Raw genomic sequence first — 16,667 nt, forward strand, 5'->3', positions numbered from 1 at the left:
CGCCCGAGCCCTGCCGGAAAGAGCCGAAGCGGCGCCGGGGCCGGGCGGGCTCCCCGCCGGCGGCGCCTGCGCACGGCGGGCCCGCTGCCGGTTGGTGCCGGCGCTCCGCAGTGGGGGAGCGGCGGGCGCGGAGCCCCAGAGCCGGTGCTAGCGCCAGAGCCAGCCCCGGGCGCAGCCATGTCTGTGGTGGGCATCGACCTCGGCTTCCTCAACTGCTACATCGGCGTGGCGCGGAGCGGCGGCATCGAGACCATCGCCAACGAGTACAGCGACCGCTGCACGCCGTGAGTAGCGGCGCGCCCGCCGCGGGCTGCCCGGGCCGGGGCCGGCGGGGAGCGCCTTGCCGGGAACGCGTGTGCCGGGAAGCGCCGGGGGCTGTGCGGTGAGCGTGCCGGCGGTGCCGGCGTGCCCTTGGAGTGCCGCGGCGCTCCGGGGCTCGGCGCTCCGCTGCCGGGCAGCCGGAGGTTCCCCCTGGAGCGCTGCGTTTGCCCGGTGCGGAGCGGCTGCCGGGGCTGGGAGCGCTCCCAATAACAGCCGCGAGACTGGCGAGGAGGAGGCTGATGGAGCAGGGAAGCGGCGCGATGAGCTGCCTTCCTCTAAAGCTGTTCCTGCTCGCACCGGGTCTGCTGGCCCTGGAATACCGAGGTCTGGCGGGGAAGGGGGGGCACTGGGCAACGTCCGTGATGATGGGAGACGCAAGAGTAGGTGGAGATATTGCTCCTCTGTTTCTATGGGATACGTCTGGGGTTTTTAGAGCTCCATCTGTGCATAATTTGGAAGGAGGATTCAGGAATTCGTGTAATACTCGTAAAAATCGGGGGTTGGATGGTGCTTCTCTTTTTACAAAGGGACTCGTAGCCAACAGAGAAAGCTGTTTCTGCTGTGAGAGACTGTAGTAACTTCAGCACTGCTGCCCTGGTCTCGGAGAAATGTAGGTTTGCTTTCTAAAATGTTGATTTTTAAAAGTACAAAGAAGTTGATGGCCGAAGAGCTTGCCGTCTGTTTTAGTGGGCATACTCTTGAAAATTCTTTTTACTATTTAGAAAAATATTCTTCTCGTATTAACTCTCAGGAAATAATTATCCTTGCGAGACCTGAAATTCTCTGGCCTTTCAAATGTAAAGTATCCCATGAAATTGTTGCCCCGCGAATCCTCGGGCAGCTGCAGTTCCCTTCTTTGTGATGAAGAACACTTCCAATTTTCAGCTGTTTCTGGAGTGTGTTCTTTGTAGGTAGGCTTACCTGCATATGATATTTTTCACACTAATGTCTGACTAACTGTACTTTCAAAATACTTGCGAAGTGATTATGAAAGAGGTTCAAGTTACCAATTGCAGCATCTGGAGTGCACATGCACTTAGAGACAGTACCTATCACACTTGAAGTGACATTTTCATTGCCCTTTTCTGTCTCAAAATGTAGTAATACAGGAGACCTTGAGAAACATCTTTTCTAGTGTTGTTGTCTTGAGAGAAATCTACCAAAGGTAAATAGAAATGTAACAGGTTATTACTGTTATGTAAGTTTCTCGTAGTAGCTAAATCTTTACTTCAAGTGGGATTTGGGTGATACAGACAGGTCGAATTCTTCAATCGTCAGAACTTTCCTTATTGCACATAGCAACCCAGTAAATGACCTCACTTGAATGTGGACTTATTTAAATGAACTTATTCCTATGGAGGTGCTCGCATCACTCAGGTAACTGAGTTAGCTGTTAGTTAATTACACTCTGTAATCCAGTGTCAGTACAACCATGTATCATCCTCTAAGCTTTAGCACAAGCATTTTACAAAGAAGGGGAAAAGATCCTGCCAATAAGCCGTGCATTTCAGTAGAACTTGGGTATTTCCTGGCTTTTGGCCCTCTATCTCTTTGAAGACTGACACTTGACTTCTCCTGAGTTGGGAACTCCAGCAGGGCTGTTGAACACATTTCCAGTGCTTCTGGCACGTTAAACTCATGGCAAGTGGTCCTTTCAGGTGCTCTGCCTCACCACTGTGGTTTTGTGGGAAAACAAGACTGTTGCTGATAGCTCATAACTTACTTCACACCAGGTGTGATTAATGTGATCACATGCTGCAATTAAGATGATGTAATAAGGAATCTTGGAAACGACTGAATTTTCGGAAGCCAAGGAGGGCACATTTATTTTTTGGCATGTCTGCTTCCCAGCTGCAGGAGGGAAAAACCATCCATCCCCCTGTGCTGGAAGTAATTGAAATAACCCATGGCAGGAGCTGCGCTGGCTCTGAGCTGCTTCTGCATGGGGTAGTGTGCAGGTTGTGCTGGCTCTGAGCAGATTCCTGCGCTGAAAAGGTGTGGTGCAATAGCATTCGTTTGTAAGTCATTTTCTTGCCATGGAAATTGCTTGTTTATCTGACTTCCCCTAATTGTCACACGGCATAACTGGGGAACTGTAGCTTTGTGACATCAAAAATTGTAGAAGTTGTTTGTGCAAGCTGAACTGCCTATTTGAAAATGTAGGGAAATGCCTCGTGTGTTTGCAGTCTACAGTTAAATCTGGAGAAGGTTTTGGATGTCACAGAGAAGATTGCTAGAAAATACTGCCAGATTGCAGTGCCCTCAGTGATGGAGGGGAGGCAGGACGCAGTGTGCTGGAGTGACCTTTATGCATGCATTAAACAATTACACTGGAGCTGTGTGAAACCTGGGCTTCTCTGTTACTCCTGAGTGGTCATGGCCAGATCAGTTGCCTTTTGGGGCAGAGTTGTGTTTCATGTCTGTGATGTGAAGATGCGGTGTTGGTAACTTCCAGAATAGAAAAGAGCATTTCCAAAGGCAGTGCTGAGAGGCCAGATGGAGGCTGGGGCCTGAGGCAGCCTTTGCTGATGCAGGGGGCTGTTCTTGGTGGCCAAGAAGCTGCAGGGAGCTGTGGATTACAGCAGAGTTTCCCGAGCCCTGCGTGCCTGGGAGCTGTCCCCAGGTCCCTCCCTTTGTGCAGTTCGCAGCAGGGACCTGGTAGCGCTCAGCTGTGAAGCACTTCTCTCACTTTTTCAGCTCCCTTGATTTGTGGGAGAGACAACAATTTTTGATTGTTGTCTTAGGATTGTTGCTAAGGGCTCTTGAGTGTGAATATGGCCCTGTGAGACTCCGGGGTTGTTGAGTCAAGAGAACCTGGCTGGTAAATTCCAGGGGTTTGAATGAAATCTCACAGGCTTCTTAGGTTTTACCTGTGACCCAGAAATAACTATCAGTGCCTTTCCTTTGTGGTAAGATCTGTGGAACATTTCAGCTTTCACAGAATTCCTTAAATGCAATTAAAATTGCATTTAATGCAACAGTTGCAGTTGCTTGGAGTTTCTAAATAATTTGCAAAGAACAAAATAACTAGAATTCCACTTCAGGTTCTGGTGCTTCGTATAGTAATGCTGTTATTTAACACATCCATGTCCTGATGTTTGAATTTTTATGGGTGTTCTAAAGTACCATAGAAATATTTTGTGATGATTTCTTTTAAAGCTGAATTGTTTTTTTTTTTTGTTTTTTTTTTACTTAGAGCATGTATATCTTTAGGATCCAAGACCCGAGCCATCGGGAATGCAGCAAAGAGCCAGGTAAATGGATCGAAAACTTTTTAACTGGTAAACAAGTTCATCTTGGAGAAGATGCTTCTGTAGCAGTTTCTTTTGATAGCTTTAAGTATTGTGTTCACTGGGATTTGTTTGTTTTGGTTCTTTCTTTGGTTAAAAGCCTGTCCTGAAAATGACTAGGTTAAAACACTGATGGGAGAATAGGTGTGGGGAGGCTTTACATCCAGATGGGATCTGAATTAGAGGAGGACTTTAAAGGAAGGGAAATGTGTTAATTTGTTGAAGGTTCATTTAAGGTTAATGTAGGTAATAACTTCATTAGTTCCTGCAGGCAGCCACTGCAACAATATAGGATCTTAAATAACTCGTGCTGTATCAGAAAGCACCTCTAAAATAAAAGGATACGGTGAGAATTGATGGCAGCAAGTTAAATGGATGTTACAGAGAGAAGTAGATATCAATTTTTCTAATAGGGGCCATAGATTAAAAAGTAGGTGATTCTTTCACTCTCCTCACACTTTGCTTTTCAGTGAGTGTGTGGGGCTTCACACAGTGTGTGCATTAAGCCCAACATGAAAAATTCCTTTCTGCACAGTCCTGTTTATCAGGATGTCATGGGTAATGAAAATATCTTTGCCACAGATCGTCACAAATGTAAAAAATGCAGTCCATGGCTTCAAAAAGCTGCATGGAAGAGCATTTGAAGATCCTTACATCCAAGCTGAGAGGGCCAAACTTCCCTATGAACTTCAGAAGATGCCAAATGGCTCTGTAGGAGTAAAGGTGAGTGAGAGCTTTGGGTGGGATCTCTCTGGTGGTAGAGATGAGCACTTTGGGCCCTTGTCACTTAACTTCCTCTGTGGTCACTTACATTTTCCTTTAGAAAACTAAATACATTCCTGTGTCTCTGAATAAGTCTGTACTTTCTCCAAGATGTCCATTGAGGCTTCTCATCAATCATGTTAGTGTTCCTTAGTCACATTAGCTTTTCACTTGGCCTTACTAGATTTATCTTCAAATCTGTGTAATAACAGTGTGAGATTATTAGTTCCCATCAGACATGCAGAGGCCAAGTGTCAGGAAAACAACATAATGGTCTGAGTATGAAATTTGAACAAGTTATCTTTAATTTGCTTCCAAACTAAATGGCAGGGGTGCTTGGGATTGCTGGAGAGATGATTGCTTGTTAGGAATTCAGGACACAGAACCTCCCATGGAGGCTGAGGATTCAAGCACATTTCCTAAGCAGGGCAGGACTGTTGGAATTGCCTGGTTTACACCTTCCCTGCCTCCTGTGCTTGAGTGACTGTTGCAGGAAGCAAATGTTCCTTGGGCTTGCTCCAAAACTTTTTATTTTTAGCCTGTTATAGCACAATGTGATCCTACGTATATTATGCTCCTTTTTTTGCTGCTTTTTTTTTTAAATTCAAAATACACAAGCAGCAGAAATACTGTATCGTTGTGAATAGTCCCTTGAGGTAACTGAGGTGTTAAGCTTCCCACAAAAAAAAAAAGCCCAAAAAAACCAACAAATTGAGCTGCTGAAGATTTGTTGTAGGGAGCACAGATCAATAGCCAGGGAGTTACTTGTGTCTGCAGCTGGTGTTCAGTGGGTTTCAGTGCTCAACATTACAAATAATAATTCATTATTATGAATTAATAATTCATAATAATTATGATGAATTTGCACCTCATGAGAGGAAGGTTGAGATGATTGATCACAGAATCCCAATTCTCTGTTCCAGGTGAGGTACCTGGATGAAGAGAGACTGTTTGCAGTGGAACAGATCACAGGAATGCTGCTGGCCAAGCTGAAGGAGACATCAGAAAGTGCTTTGAAGAAACCAGTGGCCGACTGTGTGATTTCAGTAAGTTGTGTGTATTTATTGCAATCCATAGGCAGCTTTATGCAAAATAGGACCATTTATACCATCCTAAGAGGTTCAAGTAGCAGGTAGAAATCATATCCTCAGAAATGGGCCTTTGTTGCAGATAGTCCAAATGAGAATCCTTCTTGAAGCATGTGTGAGGAGATGGAAAGGTGGTTAAATCAAGAGTGTATTTTCAGAAAGGACACAGTGCTTAAGCTGATGCAGTCTGTCTGTCTCCAAGGGCTACAGACAGTATCTCTGATTACTGTAGTTCTTGTTCCAAATGGGAGCTGTCCTAGGTGTAAGCATATCCTCCTTGCTTCCAAAGAACCTTCCTAAATTCTTGTTAAATTTCTGTCTTGTTGCATGGGTGAACACTGTTGTAGTGCAGTTGAGAGTCACCTGAATTTAGGGCTCTGAGCATCATGCTCATTAATGTGACACACCCAAACCACTTGGCTTTGTTTGGAAAAGTCATTTTACTTTATTGGATATGAAGTCCTGTGTCTGCTTTTCACATGGTCTTTGTTTACAGGCCCTGGTGGGAAGTTTGGGCATGAAGGATTGCAGTTGTCCCTTCTCTGTCAGGCAGAGCCATGGGAACTGGAAAGCTGTGTACTTGAGCTGTTAGAAATCTGCTTTGATCTTTTTCCTTGCTTCCTTAAGCTGGGAGAATACCTCCCACACACCCAGGCATCCTTGGCAATGCCCCACAGTGGTAGCCAACAAAACACACAACGAAATGGAGCTCTAGTCTGCTGAAGAGGTGCCAGCTGATTGCAGCCAGATCCTAAATGGGCTCTGATGGTGCTGTGGCTATTTTTGGTGGCACTGAACCTTGTAGCACACTGTAAGCTGGCACTGTGGTGGCAGTGGTAGCTGAAAAAGGGATACAGATTCAAGCTGGATTTCAGCATCACTGCAGAGCTTCTGCCACTGGCTTACTGTGGGGCTGTGTGTGAATGTTTGTTGGGTTGACTTTGTCCTGCACAAGTGTTTCCAGAAACTAGTGATGATTTTAAGATGAAAGACTCATTAAAACAATCTAAGAAAACATTTTCAGGAAATTTTTTTTGCATGTTGAAATCTGCTTTATTTAAAACCATCCTGGATGCAACTTCATTTTTGTCATATTGTGAATTTTTCATTAAAATATGCACAAAAATGGATTAGGTAGTTGCTTTATTCAGACAGCCTTATTAATTTGAGGTTAGCTTATAACAGTTTCTTGTGGTACTGACATTTATAGGATAGCTTGATGGGCAAGTCTGACTACTCTAAATGAAAAAATCCATATCCTCTAATATCCAATGTCATTATTTTTGGAAACAGGTCCCCAGTTTCTTCACTGATGCTGAAAGAAGGTCTGTAATGGCAGCTGCACAGATTGCAGGATTAAATTGTCTGAAGCTGATGAATGAAACTACAGCAGGTAAAGGACATTTTTTTGTCCTTTGAGGCTGTCCAGGCTGTTGAGCATGAGGGTGATGACACCCTGCTCTTACACAAGTGGGAGCTTGGGAGAGAGCTGTCCGGGCTAGTACTGCCCGTTCCAGTTTGGGAACTGGAAACACAGCAGTGGGGTGGTTTGCAGCACTTGGGAAGGACCATGAGAGCTGGGCTTAGCTAACCTGAGCACTGTCACACTTGGGAATGGCTTTGGAAATAAACCTGGGATCTGTGCTTAAAGTTGTGCCAGTCCTGTCTGCTGTAGCAGTGGCACAAGTGTTTCTATCAAGTAATTTACTCCCCTCTTCTGGTTTTGGTGAATTCTAAGGTAGGGCTTAGAAATACATAACACTTTGTGGGTACTAAAGTTGAAGCTGCTTGAATCAGTAATTTTTATTTTTCTTGATTGATTCTCTTTGCTTTTAAAAAGTCTGAAAAAGCTTTCCAAATGAGTGCTGGTTGTGAAAGCATAGATTTGTGTAAATGAGTCTTCCAAAACATTTCCTTTATCTCTTGGGCATGCTTGAATTTTTCAAAGCTAAGGTAAAAACTTCTGTAAGGAAGGCATTTCAAAGGAGAGAGGTGTAGGAATGAGTCTTAATCTGTGTACTTTCACAAATTGCAGTGTTAATTTGGCTACAAGCAGGGTGAGACTTTATTGTTGCTAAACCTTCACTTGACACTTCTTTCTCTCTTGTCAATAAAAAATGTGTTTTCAACATGATTTTGACTCTTTAATAAGAGTTATGAAGGCCTTTAGAAAGGATGAACATGGGCAGTATCTGTCTCTTGGTGGTGCTTTTAATGCATGGTCTGCAGCTGTGTGTGCCTTTCCCTTACCTTCCATGGTTTGGTGTTTTCCAGTTGCATTAGCCTATGGAATATACAAGCAAGATCTGCCAGCCTTGGAAGAGAAGCCAAGAAATGTGGTCTTTGTAGATATGGGGCATTCTGCATATCAGGTTTCCATCTGTGCTTTTAACAAGGGAAAACTGAAGGTAATCTTTTAAGTCATACATTAAAAGCCTGAGGTATTTAAAACTCAAAATAGTGCTCTGTGGAAAGATTATTTTTTTAAAAAAATAAATGCCTGTAGAAAAGGTTTTGTAGTCCACATTTAAAAAATATTTCTGTTAGATTTTGACTGTTTTATCAAGTTAGTTACAATGCAGAAGTGCAGCATCCTAAAGTGTGTTTTGGAAAGTGCTTGATAATTAGGACACTGCAGTTTTTGTGTCATATCCCTGAAATATTTGCATATTCAGAGAGCCTCTTAAGTGCAACTGATTCACTTACGGGAGGCTGTTGAACTGTCTTGAGTTGCTTTGAGGTGTTGGGGGTTTTTTTGATGCCATCCCAGACAATTCAAAGTCTAAATCCAGTGGGATGTGAGGCAAAGCTGAACAGTCTTTGCCTCCTGGTTTGGAGACTTTGTGACCTAGTAAAGGCTGAATGCTTTTGTGGGCCTGTCTCTGGTAGCCAAATGCCATCTGAAGCCATGTGGAAGGTGATGATGGCATTCCCACTGTGCTAACTAAATGATGCAGCACAAACCTTGTCGAATAACTTCTGATCTTGTTCTTTGACTTCTGCCAGGTCTTGGCCACTACCTTTGACCCTTTCGTAGGTGGCAGGAATTTTGATGAGGCTTTGGTAGATTACTTCTCTGAAGAATTTAGGACGAAATACAAGCTGAATGTAAAAGAGAATCCCCGAGCTCTGCTGCGATTGTATCAGGAATGTGAAAAGCTCAAGAAGCTGATGAGTGCAAATGCGTCTGACCTTCCCCTCAACATCGAGTGCTTCATGAACGACCTGGATGTCTCCAGTAAGATGAACAGGTACTGGGTGGTGTTCCCACTCTGGGGCAGGGCTTTGTGGTCTCTGAGCAGCCTGCTAACAGCAAGCACTCTCCCTGCCCTGCAGAGCTCAGTTCGAGCAGCTGTGTGCTGCCCTTCTGGCCAGAGTGGAGCCTCCTCTAAGAGCAGCCATGGATCAAGCCAGTGAGTAGAAGTTACTTGAGGTGCTGATAGTAATCCAGTCATTCCTGATCTCTTTAATGATTATCTTTTCAATGTATTTTTGTATTTATTAGAATTGCAAAGCTAAATACTGAAAAGTTAAATGTAAGTTCCATTCATATGCTTGCCATGAATGCATGATCCCATTCCCGCCTCATATAGTGCACATGCTACTCTGCAACCTTGGTTATTGACCCTCATTCACCCTGTGTCATGGAAAAGGTTGGCACTCTCAATTTATGAAGAAAAAACCACCAAACAACCAATCCAAAATGACGATGGTAAAAGATAGTATTCTTAACTGCAACCTTCTGGCCAGCCTGTTCCATGTGGTACTTACATGTCCTCACTGACCTGATAGTTTGGCAGTATATTCTTAAATTGAATTACCTAAAGCATGTGCCAATAATTTTTTTTTTTTTTTGCCTAATGTAGTGTAAAGGAGAGAAGTAGACTTTTAACAGGAAAGCTTTTACCCCCAATTCCAGCACCTTCAACTATAAGGGAAGAATTCTGCTGATCTTGTGACTTGGCTCGATAGCAAATACAGGAATTAAAAACCTGAGTAACTGCTGAGCAGAGCTGTTCAAGGACTGGCTATTGTTTGAGATGACTTCATACATATATCCTGGTTCCAGAATTAACAAGTTAACATTCAAGCACAACGTGCTGGTTTTTAGATACATTGGCTTAAAAGGTTTTGTTTTCTCTTTTGGCAAGCAAAATTCTGCCAAACATAAAATGACATCTATTTGGGTTTCATTTTTTGGGGGTTTTTTGGGAGAGTGAGATACTGTCCAGTAGTGCAGAAGACCCAGTTTCACCTTTGAGTTCATGCAGAGCAGAAAGGGATTGCACATGGACAACACACTTTATAGAACAGTTGTTCTCATTGATGCTTGGCTTCTGCATTTCCCAGGTTTGTGCAACTAGAAAACTTTGTAGCCTACGGGAGGGACAAAGAGTTTTAAAGATCTTTTCAGCCATGAAATACATTCTGTGCTTGTCACAATGTCTAGATAATAAGAGAACTTTTTTTTTTTTTCCTCTTCTTTTTTTGTCCAAAGATAGCTTTCTGATACCTTGATGATAACTTAAGGGCATGCACTCTCTTTTCTAGAACTTCAGCGTGAAGATATCTACAGTATAGAAATAGTAGGTGGGGCTACTAGAATTCCAGCAGTGAAGGAACAGATCTCTAACTTTTTCTGTAAAGAGATAAGCACCACGCTAAATGCTGATGAAGCTGTTGCAAGAGGCTGTGCCTTGCAGGTATAGTTCCTGAAATAAAGCTTTAGTATTGCTTCTTTAACATAATGTACTAATGAAATACAGCTAACCACAAGCAAAAGGTAGTGCAGCTGAGGCAAGATGCAGAGTCTTACTTGTTACTGCACTAACTGGAAATTGTTCTCTTACATTCATTAATTTGCTGTGTCATGTTAGAAGGATGGGCTTGTTAAAAAGACCTGTTAAATTTGAGAACCTAAATTCTGCTGTTCCACTTCTGTGTTGTCACTTGGAACCTTTGCTGGGTATCTTTACTGAAAATCACTGGGGAAATAACATCTGTTACTTTAGTTAAGTCTTTGAGTTCAATTAACTCTAGGAAGTTTCTGTTTAAAAAAAAAAGTGTGATAAGCAGGACCTCCATATGACCTATATGATAAGTATTAATTATTGTACTTGCTATTTATTTGACTACATGGATAATATAATAAATTTTTGGTCTCTTTTTTTCCCTAGTGTGCAATTCTTTCTCCAGCTTTTAAAGTGCGTGAGTTTTCCATCACAGATGTTGTTCCTTACTCCATAACACTGAGATGGAAATCATCTTACGAAGAAGGAACAGGGTAAGTTGTACAGCGCCTACAAAACAGTGTGTGTTTGGATATAAAGAAAAATGTTGAAATTCCAATTTTCTTTCTTAGTATTTTACCTTTGGGGTTCCAGTTACTGCTTAAGAATTAGAAAGACAATTAATTAAAATGTTGGGGTGAAGTTGCCTAATCTTTGATAAGTGTGACATAAAATGCAGAGTCCAGCTTTGAGACATAGAGGCCTTCAACCTCCAGCTCTTGTGAAAAACTGACTTAAACTAAATCACTCAGTTGCTTGGTCAGCAGGGCTGCTGATTGTTAACATACCTTGACTTTGATTTTCCATTGAGTTGTGCTCAGAGGTTTAATGTTACCTGATGTTTATTGCTTTAGGGAGTGTGAAGTCTTCAGTAAGAACCATGCTGCTCCATTCTCAAAAGTAATTACCTTCCACAAGAAAGAGCCTTTTGACTTGGAAGCTTATTATACCCATCCACATGAAGTGCCTTATCCTGATTCCAGAATAGGTAAGGACATGGGAATGAAACACCCATCCCTAACTCCTGTTGATATGGGAAATGTGGTTCTCCTTTCTTGTAAGATATGTTACTTCCATGCTTTCTAGCTTACAGAAGAGCTTAGGTTCTTTAGAAAGGCTCAGCACAGGCTTCTTGATTTAAGCGTAGTGAGCAAACCATATTGACATCTCTCTTTGACATGCCTAAAAAAAATTCTGCATTCTTCCTTCTGTCTATCTTTACAGTTACTGAAGGCTTCAAAAGAAGTAGGCACAAAGAGTTCAGTGCTCTATTGTCTGGTTCTTTTAGTCTCTATAAAATTGATTAGGATCTTATTTGCCTGCCAACCTGTGTTTTTCAAAGAAATTGGATCAAAGGAGCTGTTGCCTGTCTGGACAGATAACTTGTCTCATGCTATCTGTAATGTCTCTTTCTGTTAATCTGAGAATATAAAATATAGGTGTTTCCTCCGTTTAAGCATCTGTAGTAGAGTCTAAAGAATTGGATGGCATAAATAAGTTTCTTGTTAGCTAATGCTACTTTTTTGCAGTTATTAGTACACTCCTCAAGGTCTTTAATTCATTGTTGTATTCACTGGTTCATGAATCGGATACAAATTTGCTGCTATCTGTGCAAGAAGTCTGTGGTCCTGAGGAAGAAACATTGTCCTTTACATATGCACATCATCTACACTTAAATTTTCAGCAAGTTGCAAAATAAAGTATCAATCTCACTGCTTTCAGAAACCTTGCTAAGAACTATTCATTTTCCAAAAAGTGTAGTGTAGCCATGTTATCAAATTTAAGCAGAATATTTTATCTCTGTTAACATTTTATTTTTCAGTGTGAAGTTTGAGTTACGTGGACAAAAGAAACCATTTGAGATGAATCAGAGTAGTTTCTCTAGTGTGGTGGTTACAGAAGGCAACAGAGAAGTAGAACACCTAGTAAAGTACTACCTTTTTTTTTTATGAAATACAGATAAAGCAAAACCATCTTACTAATTACCAGTGAACCTGTAATAATCGGGGAACCAGCTTTTAGTTTATCTACCTGCAGCTTACATTGTAGGATTGTCAGCTGAATATTAAGTTTCCAAATAGTTTCAGCTACGTGAAATTGCTGTTTAAATTAAGACCCTTAAAGGAATGTGTTTGGGGTTTTTCTCCCCTCTTTCTGTGCATTTTGGGACAACAATTAAAGCCACCTCTGTTGTTTCCAAGGGCGTTTCACTATTCAGAACGTGGGTCCCCAGCACGACGGCGACAACTCCAAGGTGAAGGTGAAAGTGCGCGTCAACATCCACGGGCTCTTCAGCGTGGCCAGCGCGTCCATCATCGAGAAGCAGAGCGTCGAGGGGGACCACAACGACACCCCCATGGACACCGAGTCAGCAAGTAAGAACCAAGGCAGAGATGAGGAGCTGGTATGTAAAGCTTGTCAACGTCTTCACTGTCATTGTGGCAACAGAGCCCATAATTGCAGGGTAAATGGCTAATAATTGCAGGGTAAATGGCTGTGTTTGGCTTCTGACTGTTACTGCTTCTCCACCCTTAAATTACTTCTGTGGTTATGTAGCACCTTTCTTCATGTTTATTGCTTAAGTGTGGCACTAAGCACAAAGAATGGAAAAGTAGATTGTGAAAAAACAAGGAAGTAGTTTTTTCGTTGTTTTTATCATCTCTCTACTAGTCTTAGTGTTATCTAGTATCACTAGCAAAAGGCAGAGTAATCAATGAGATCTGTTGACAAATTAATTTTAAAGGTATTTCCTCACAAAGTATGTTTTCAATGAGTAAAAAATATATGGTATTTCTTTATAGATGGAAAACTGCACTGCCTCCTGAAAGTAGCTCCCAGTGAGGTGCCCTTTTGCAGTGCAGAGTTGAGGACTGGGTGCCAGGGACCACATTGGAGTTGGAAACAGCAACACCAGCACTGGCCCTGACAGCCTTTCTCCTCGGATTTGGCCTTAGTTTCTCCCACCTTAGTTGGATATTCTACAGGAATTAGAGCAAATGGTTACACAACTAGCATTACATAATTGGTATAAGCAACTTCTTAAACACTATGCTGCTTTCCAGGAATGTGGGCATATTTGAAAAACTGAGCATGGTGCAGATCCTTATGGGCAAGTGCTCCATACATTGTGTTTGTAATCAAGTGAGCAAAGGCTGGAGGTGCTGGAGCTGGCATTTAGTGTAAACGGCATGTGGAGCTCACTGGGAGTGTGCTGAATTCAGCGTGAGAGTAGCTGCTTCCATGCTCAGGCTTTCCATTTGTAGCACTTCCTTCATCTAACACATCTTCTGTTTTACAATGGTGCTTGTCAGCAATTACCTTTCAGTATTGAGGATGATCCCCTCGACTCTGAGGAGGAGGTTTGTCTTGTCTGTGTGTCCTGTTATCCCCTCTCTAGCTATTTCCTGTAGGCCAAGCAGTTCCTTCCAGTTGTTGGCTTTTCTGTGTGAACAGTAAGAACAGCAAGTGAGGATTTAGATACTATTTTCCTACTCTCAAGTGACAAAACTTTAAATTTGGTCAAAGTAGTCTTGTTTTCCACTTTAAACTGCAACCTAGGCACCTGTGCTAGAGTTTGAAATCCTTAAACAATTATTTTTATTATTTTGCAGAACTAGTAGTAAATTATTCTACATTCATATGTAGTTTGTGAATCCAGAAATACTAATTCCTTGTAATGGAGGCAATCTTGGACCTTTCAGACCTTAGCTACAGCTTGTTAGTTATTAGTACTCTGTATCTCTGAGAATTAGAATCATCCTGAAAACACTAGGCTTACCCATTACTATGCCATTAAAAGTGTCCTTCAGTGGTGACATGGAGCTTTATTACTTAAACCAAGTGATCTGCACTAGTAATTTACCAATCAGATTGTTAAATTTAGAATAAGGCATAAGTGGTAAACTTACTGAAAAATTTAAGTGAGGCTCTCTTTATTTTGGGTGGCAAGGAGGGAAGGTAGTTGCTCATGTACTCCCAAGAGGCTGCCACTAAAGTATTGATTTCACTGCCTTGTGAGACAGATGCAGGTAATAATTGCAGTGATTAAATTACTTCTGCTTTGGGTTGCAGGCTGTAAGGTTTAGGTCGAAAATGGTAGGATGTGAAAGTTCTGACTGTTCCATAGAGAATCCATTGTTGTTTCCTGTGTTGGTGGTGTGTTGCTAGAATGTTCTTTGATTTCATTTTATATGTATTTGTTTCTAATTCAAAGTGAGTATTCACAAGCGTTAGTGTAATTATGTAATGGGGACAGACAGCAACATCAAGCAGCAGAGTAGAATTTTGACTTAATTTGAGAGATATAAATACAAATACTATATCAAAAATACTATATCAAAATGCCTGTTTAAACATAGTGAAGGATAAATTTTTAAGATTGATTGTGAAATTCATATGTTGTCTGGGATTTACTGTAATTGATATCAGCCCTCAGTCTTCCAGCAAACCATTACATTCAGTTATGTAACTCTCTGCAGGATAAAATGCAGGTTGATCAAGAAGAAGGTGTGCAGAAAAGTCAAGGTGAACAACAGAACCAGGCAGATGAGGAAACTGAAAATGCTGGAACTGAAACAAAGGTTTGTATTCAGTATTCATAGGATATTTTTTGCCTAGTATTCTCACACTTAACTGATTTTGCTAGTTGGAAAACATGGGACTGTGTTTAGAGGACAGCTATATTGACATGGATAAGTAAGGAATCCTACCATAGCACTTCAATTTTCAACATACCATGATAAAGACTTTGAAGTAGGTGTCTGCTGTTTAACCTGGTTTTATAATGAAGATGGAATTTAGGGAGATTAGGAAACATTGTGAAGAATAATATGCAGTGCTTTTAAACTTTTGAACAAGTTTACTTAACAGTTCTTTAAAGAAATTCATTTCACCTGTTTGGTTCCAAACTAAGGCAATAGTGATTTTGAATACAGAGAAATAATTAGGTGCTTAATTTACATAAGATGAATTTGTAGCTGTCTTAACTAGTTTCATTTGTCTCTCCTTTTTCAGCATAAATGTAGTAATATTTTGATTCCTAGAAGTTCCTTACTAGTGTCTCTCTTTTCATAGGCTACTTCTGGAGAAAAGCAAGATCATCCCTCCCAGCCAAAGGCGAAAACAAAAGTTAAGAGTATTGATCTCCCTATACAGGCAAGCCTCTGTAGGCAGCTGGGACAAGATCTGATCAATTCCTATATAGAAAATGAGGTAAGCAGCATAAAGAGGTGACTACTCAAATTAATGTCACTGTAAATAAGTATCTAAAAAATATTTTAAATCATTGACTTATCTAATTTAGAGTTCTTTAGAAAGTTGCCCATAATTGTAACAGGTTTTGTTTGTGGTTTGGTTTTGTGGTGAAGTGATTCAATTTCTGTGGACTTAGTTCATTTTGGTTGTGTTTGTAGTGATTACTTACACAGAGGTGAATATTTTTAGCAGTAATTGTGAATTATCAGGCCTCTGCCAGCTTCTCTGGTACAGTTTGAAGAGTAGTCACGAAGCTTAACACTTAAAAATGCTTTCAGTTTTCAGTGTGCCTTTCTCCACCCTAGGGGAAGATGATGATGCAAGACAAGCTTGAGAAGGAACGAAATGATGCTAAGAATGCTGTTGAAGAATATGTGTATGAATTCAGAGACAAGCTGTGTGGAGCCTTTGAGAAATTCATCACTGAAGAAGTAAGACTTGCTTGTACATTTCAGCTGTTGGGAAAAGTTCCTTTGTGTTTATAATTTTGAATGTGTGTTCTGTGAAGGCTGCAGGGTTCTCTTGGACTACTTTTGGAACAGGAGATGGCTTGACTTCCCAGCAGTGAAGCTCAAGTTACACATGACATTTGACTTGCAGAGTTCTTTACTGCCTGAGAAGCTCCTCAGTGGCAAGGAAGGGTCAGGGATGCAGGCAGAATGTGAAAACCCTGTGGTCAGCCTAGGAAAGTAGGACAGATCACCACGAGCCTCTGAATGGCTGAGTGGGTAGGAGTAAAAAGGAAATGAACAGATAATATGGAACACTCTTCAGAGGTGCATGGACTGCCTTAAATAGCCTCAGGACAGATTTTATAATTCTGGTAAACTTCACCTGCAAATCACATGAGTAGGGTTGTCCTGCCTCTCTCATCTCTGCAAAATCTTGGCTTTGAAGTCTGTTAATTACTGTTTTCCTTCACTCTCACTTGGAATATTTTAAGCTGATGAAGCAGTCCTTTTTTGAGTAGGGTGGGTTTGTGCCAGGAAGAGAAGTCTTATTTGATGTGTTCCTTTCTGACTTGGAATGTCCATAATTTGCTTTGTAGGACTCCAACAAGCTGACCTTGATGTTGGAGGACACAGAAAACTGGCTTTATGAGGATGGAGAGGACCAGCCAAAACAAGTCTACATGGATAAGCTTCAGGAATTAAAGGTAAGGT

General features: G+C 41.6%; 1 protein-coding gene and 1 long non-coding RNA gene across 8 annotated transcripts in view; one reads left to right on the forward strand and one right to left on the reverse strand.

Annotated features, from left to right (window-relative positions):
* Positions 1-16,667, forward strand: part of HSPA4L (heat shock protein family A (Hsp70) member 4 like) — a 23,826-nt gene continuing 7,159 nt past the window's right edge. The window contains exons 1-16 of the mRNA XM_064416445.1: positions 1-284; positions 3,518-3,575; positions 4,194-4,334; positions 5,297-5,419; positions 6,755-6,854; positions 7,736-7,869; positions 8,468-8,712; positions 8,798-8,874; positions 10,013-10,164; positions 10,639-10,745; positions 11,106-11,239; positions 12,453-12,655; positions 14,730-14,831; positions 15,325-15,462; positions 15,810-15,935; positions 16,553-16,660. Coding sequence (XP_064272515.1) covers positions 178-284; positions 3,518-3,575; positions 4,194-4,334; positions 5,297-5,419; positions 6,755-6,854; positions 7,736-7,869; positions 8,468-8,712; positions 8,798-8,874; positions 10,013-10,164; positions 10,639-10,745; positions 11,106-11,239; positions 12,453-12,655; positions 14,730-14,831; positions 15,325-15,462; positions 15,810-15,935; positions 16,553-16,660 — 2,055 coding nt within the window. The 5' untranslated portion in view covers positions 1-177. The remainder of the gene's footprint in view (positions 285-3,517; positions 3,576-4,193; positions 4,335-5,296; positions 5,420-6,754; positions 6,855-7,735; positions 7,870-8,467; positions 8,713-8,797; positions 8,875-10,012; positions 10,165-10,638; positions 10,746-11,105; positions 11,240-12,452; positions 12,656-14,729; positions 14,832-15,324; positions 15,463-15,809; positions 15,936-16,552; positions 16,661-16,667) is intronic.
* The window catches only part of LOC135298660 (uncharacterized), a 20,042-nt gene continuing 15,489 nt past the window's right edge, over positions 12,115-16,667 (reverse strand). For 5 of the 7 annotated variants that reach the window (XR_010360697.1, XR_010360694.1, XR_010360692.1 and 2 more), the window contains one exon: positions 12,115-13,692. This is a non-coding gene — a long non-coding RNA (uncharacterized LOC135298660). The remainder of the gene's footprint in view (positions 13,693-16,667) is intronic. The other 2 variants (XR_010360696.1, XR_010360693.1) reach the window with 2 other exon arrangements.

The sequence above is a fragment of the Passer domesticus genome, chromosome 4, assembly GCF_036417665.1.
Source record: "Passer domesticus isolate bPasDom1 chromosome 4, bPasDom1.hap1, whole genome shotgun sequence".
NCBI lineage: Eukaryota > Metazoa > Chordata > Aves > Passeriformes > Passeridae > Passer > Passer domesticus.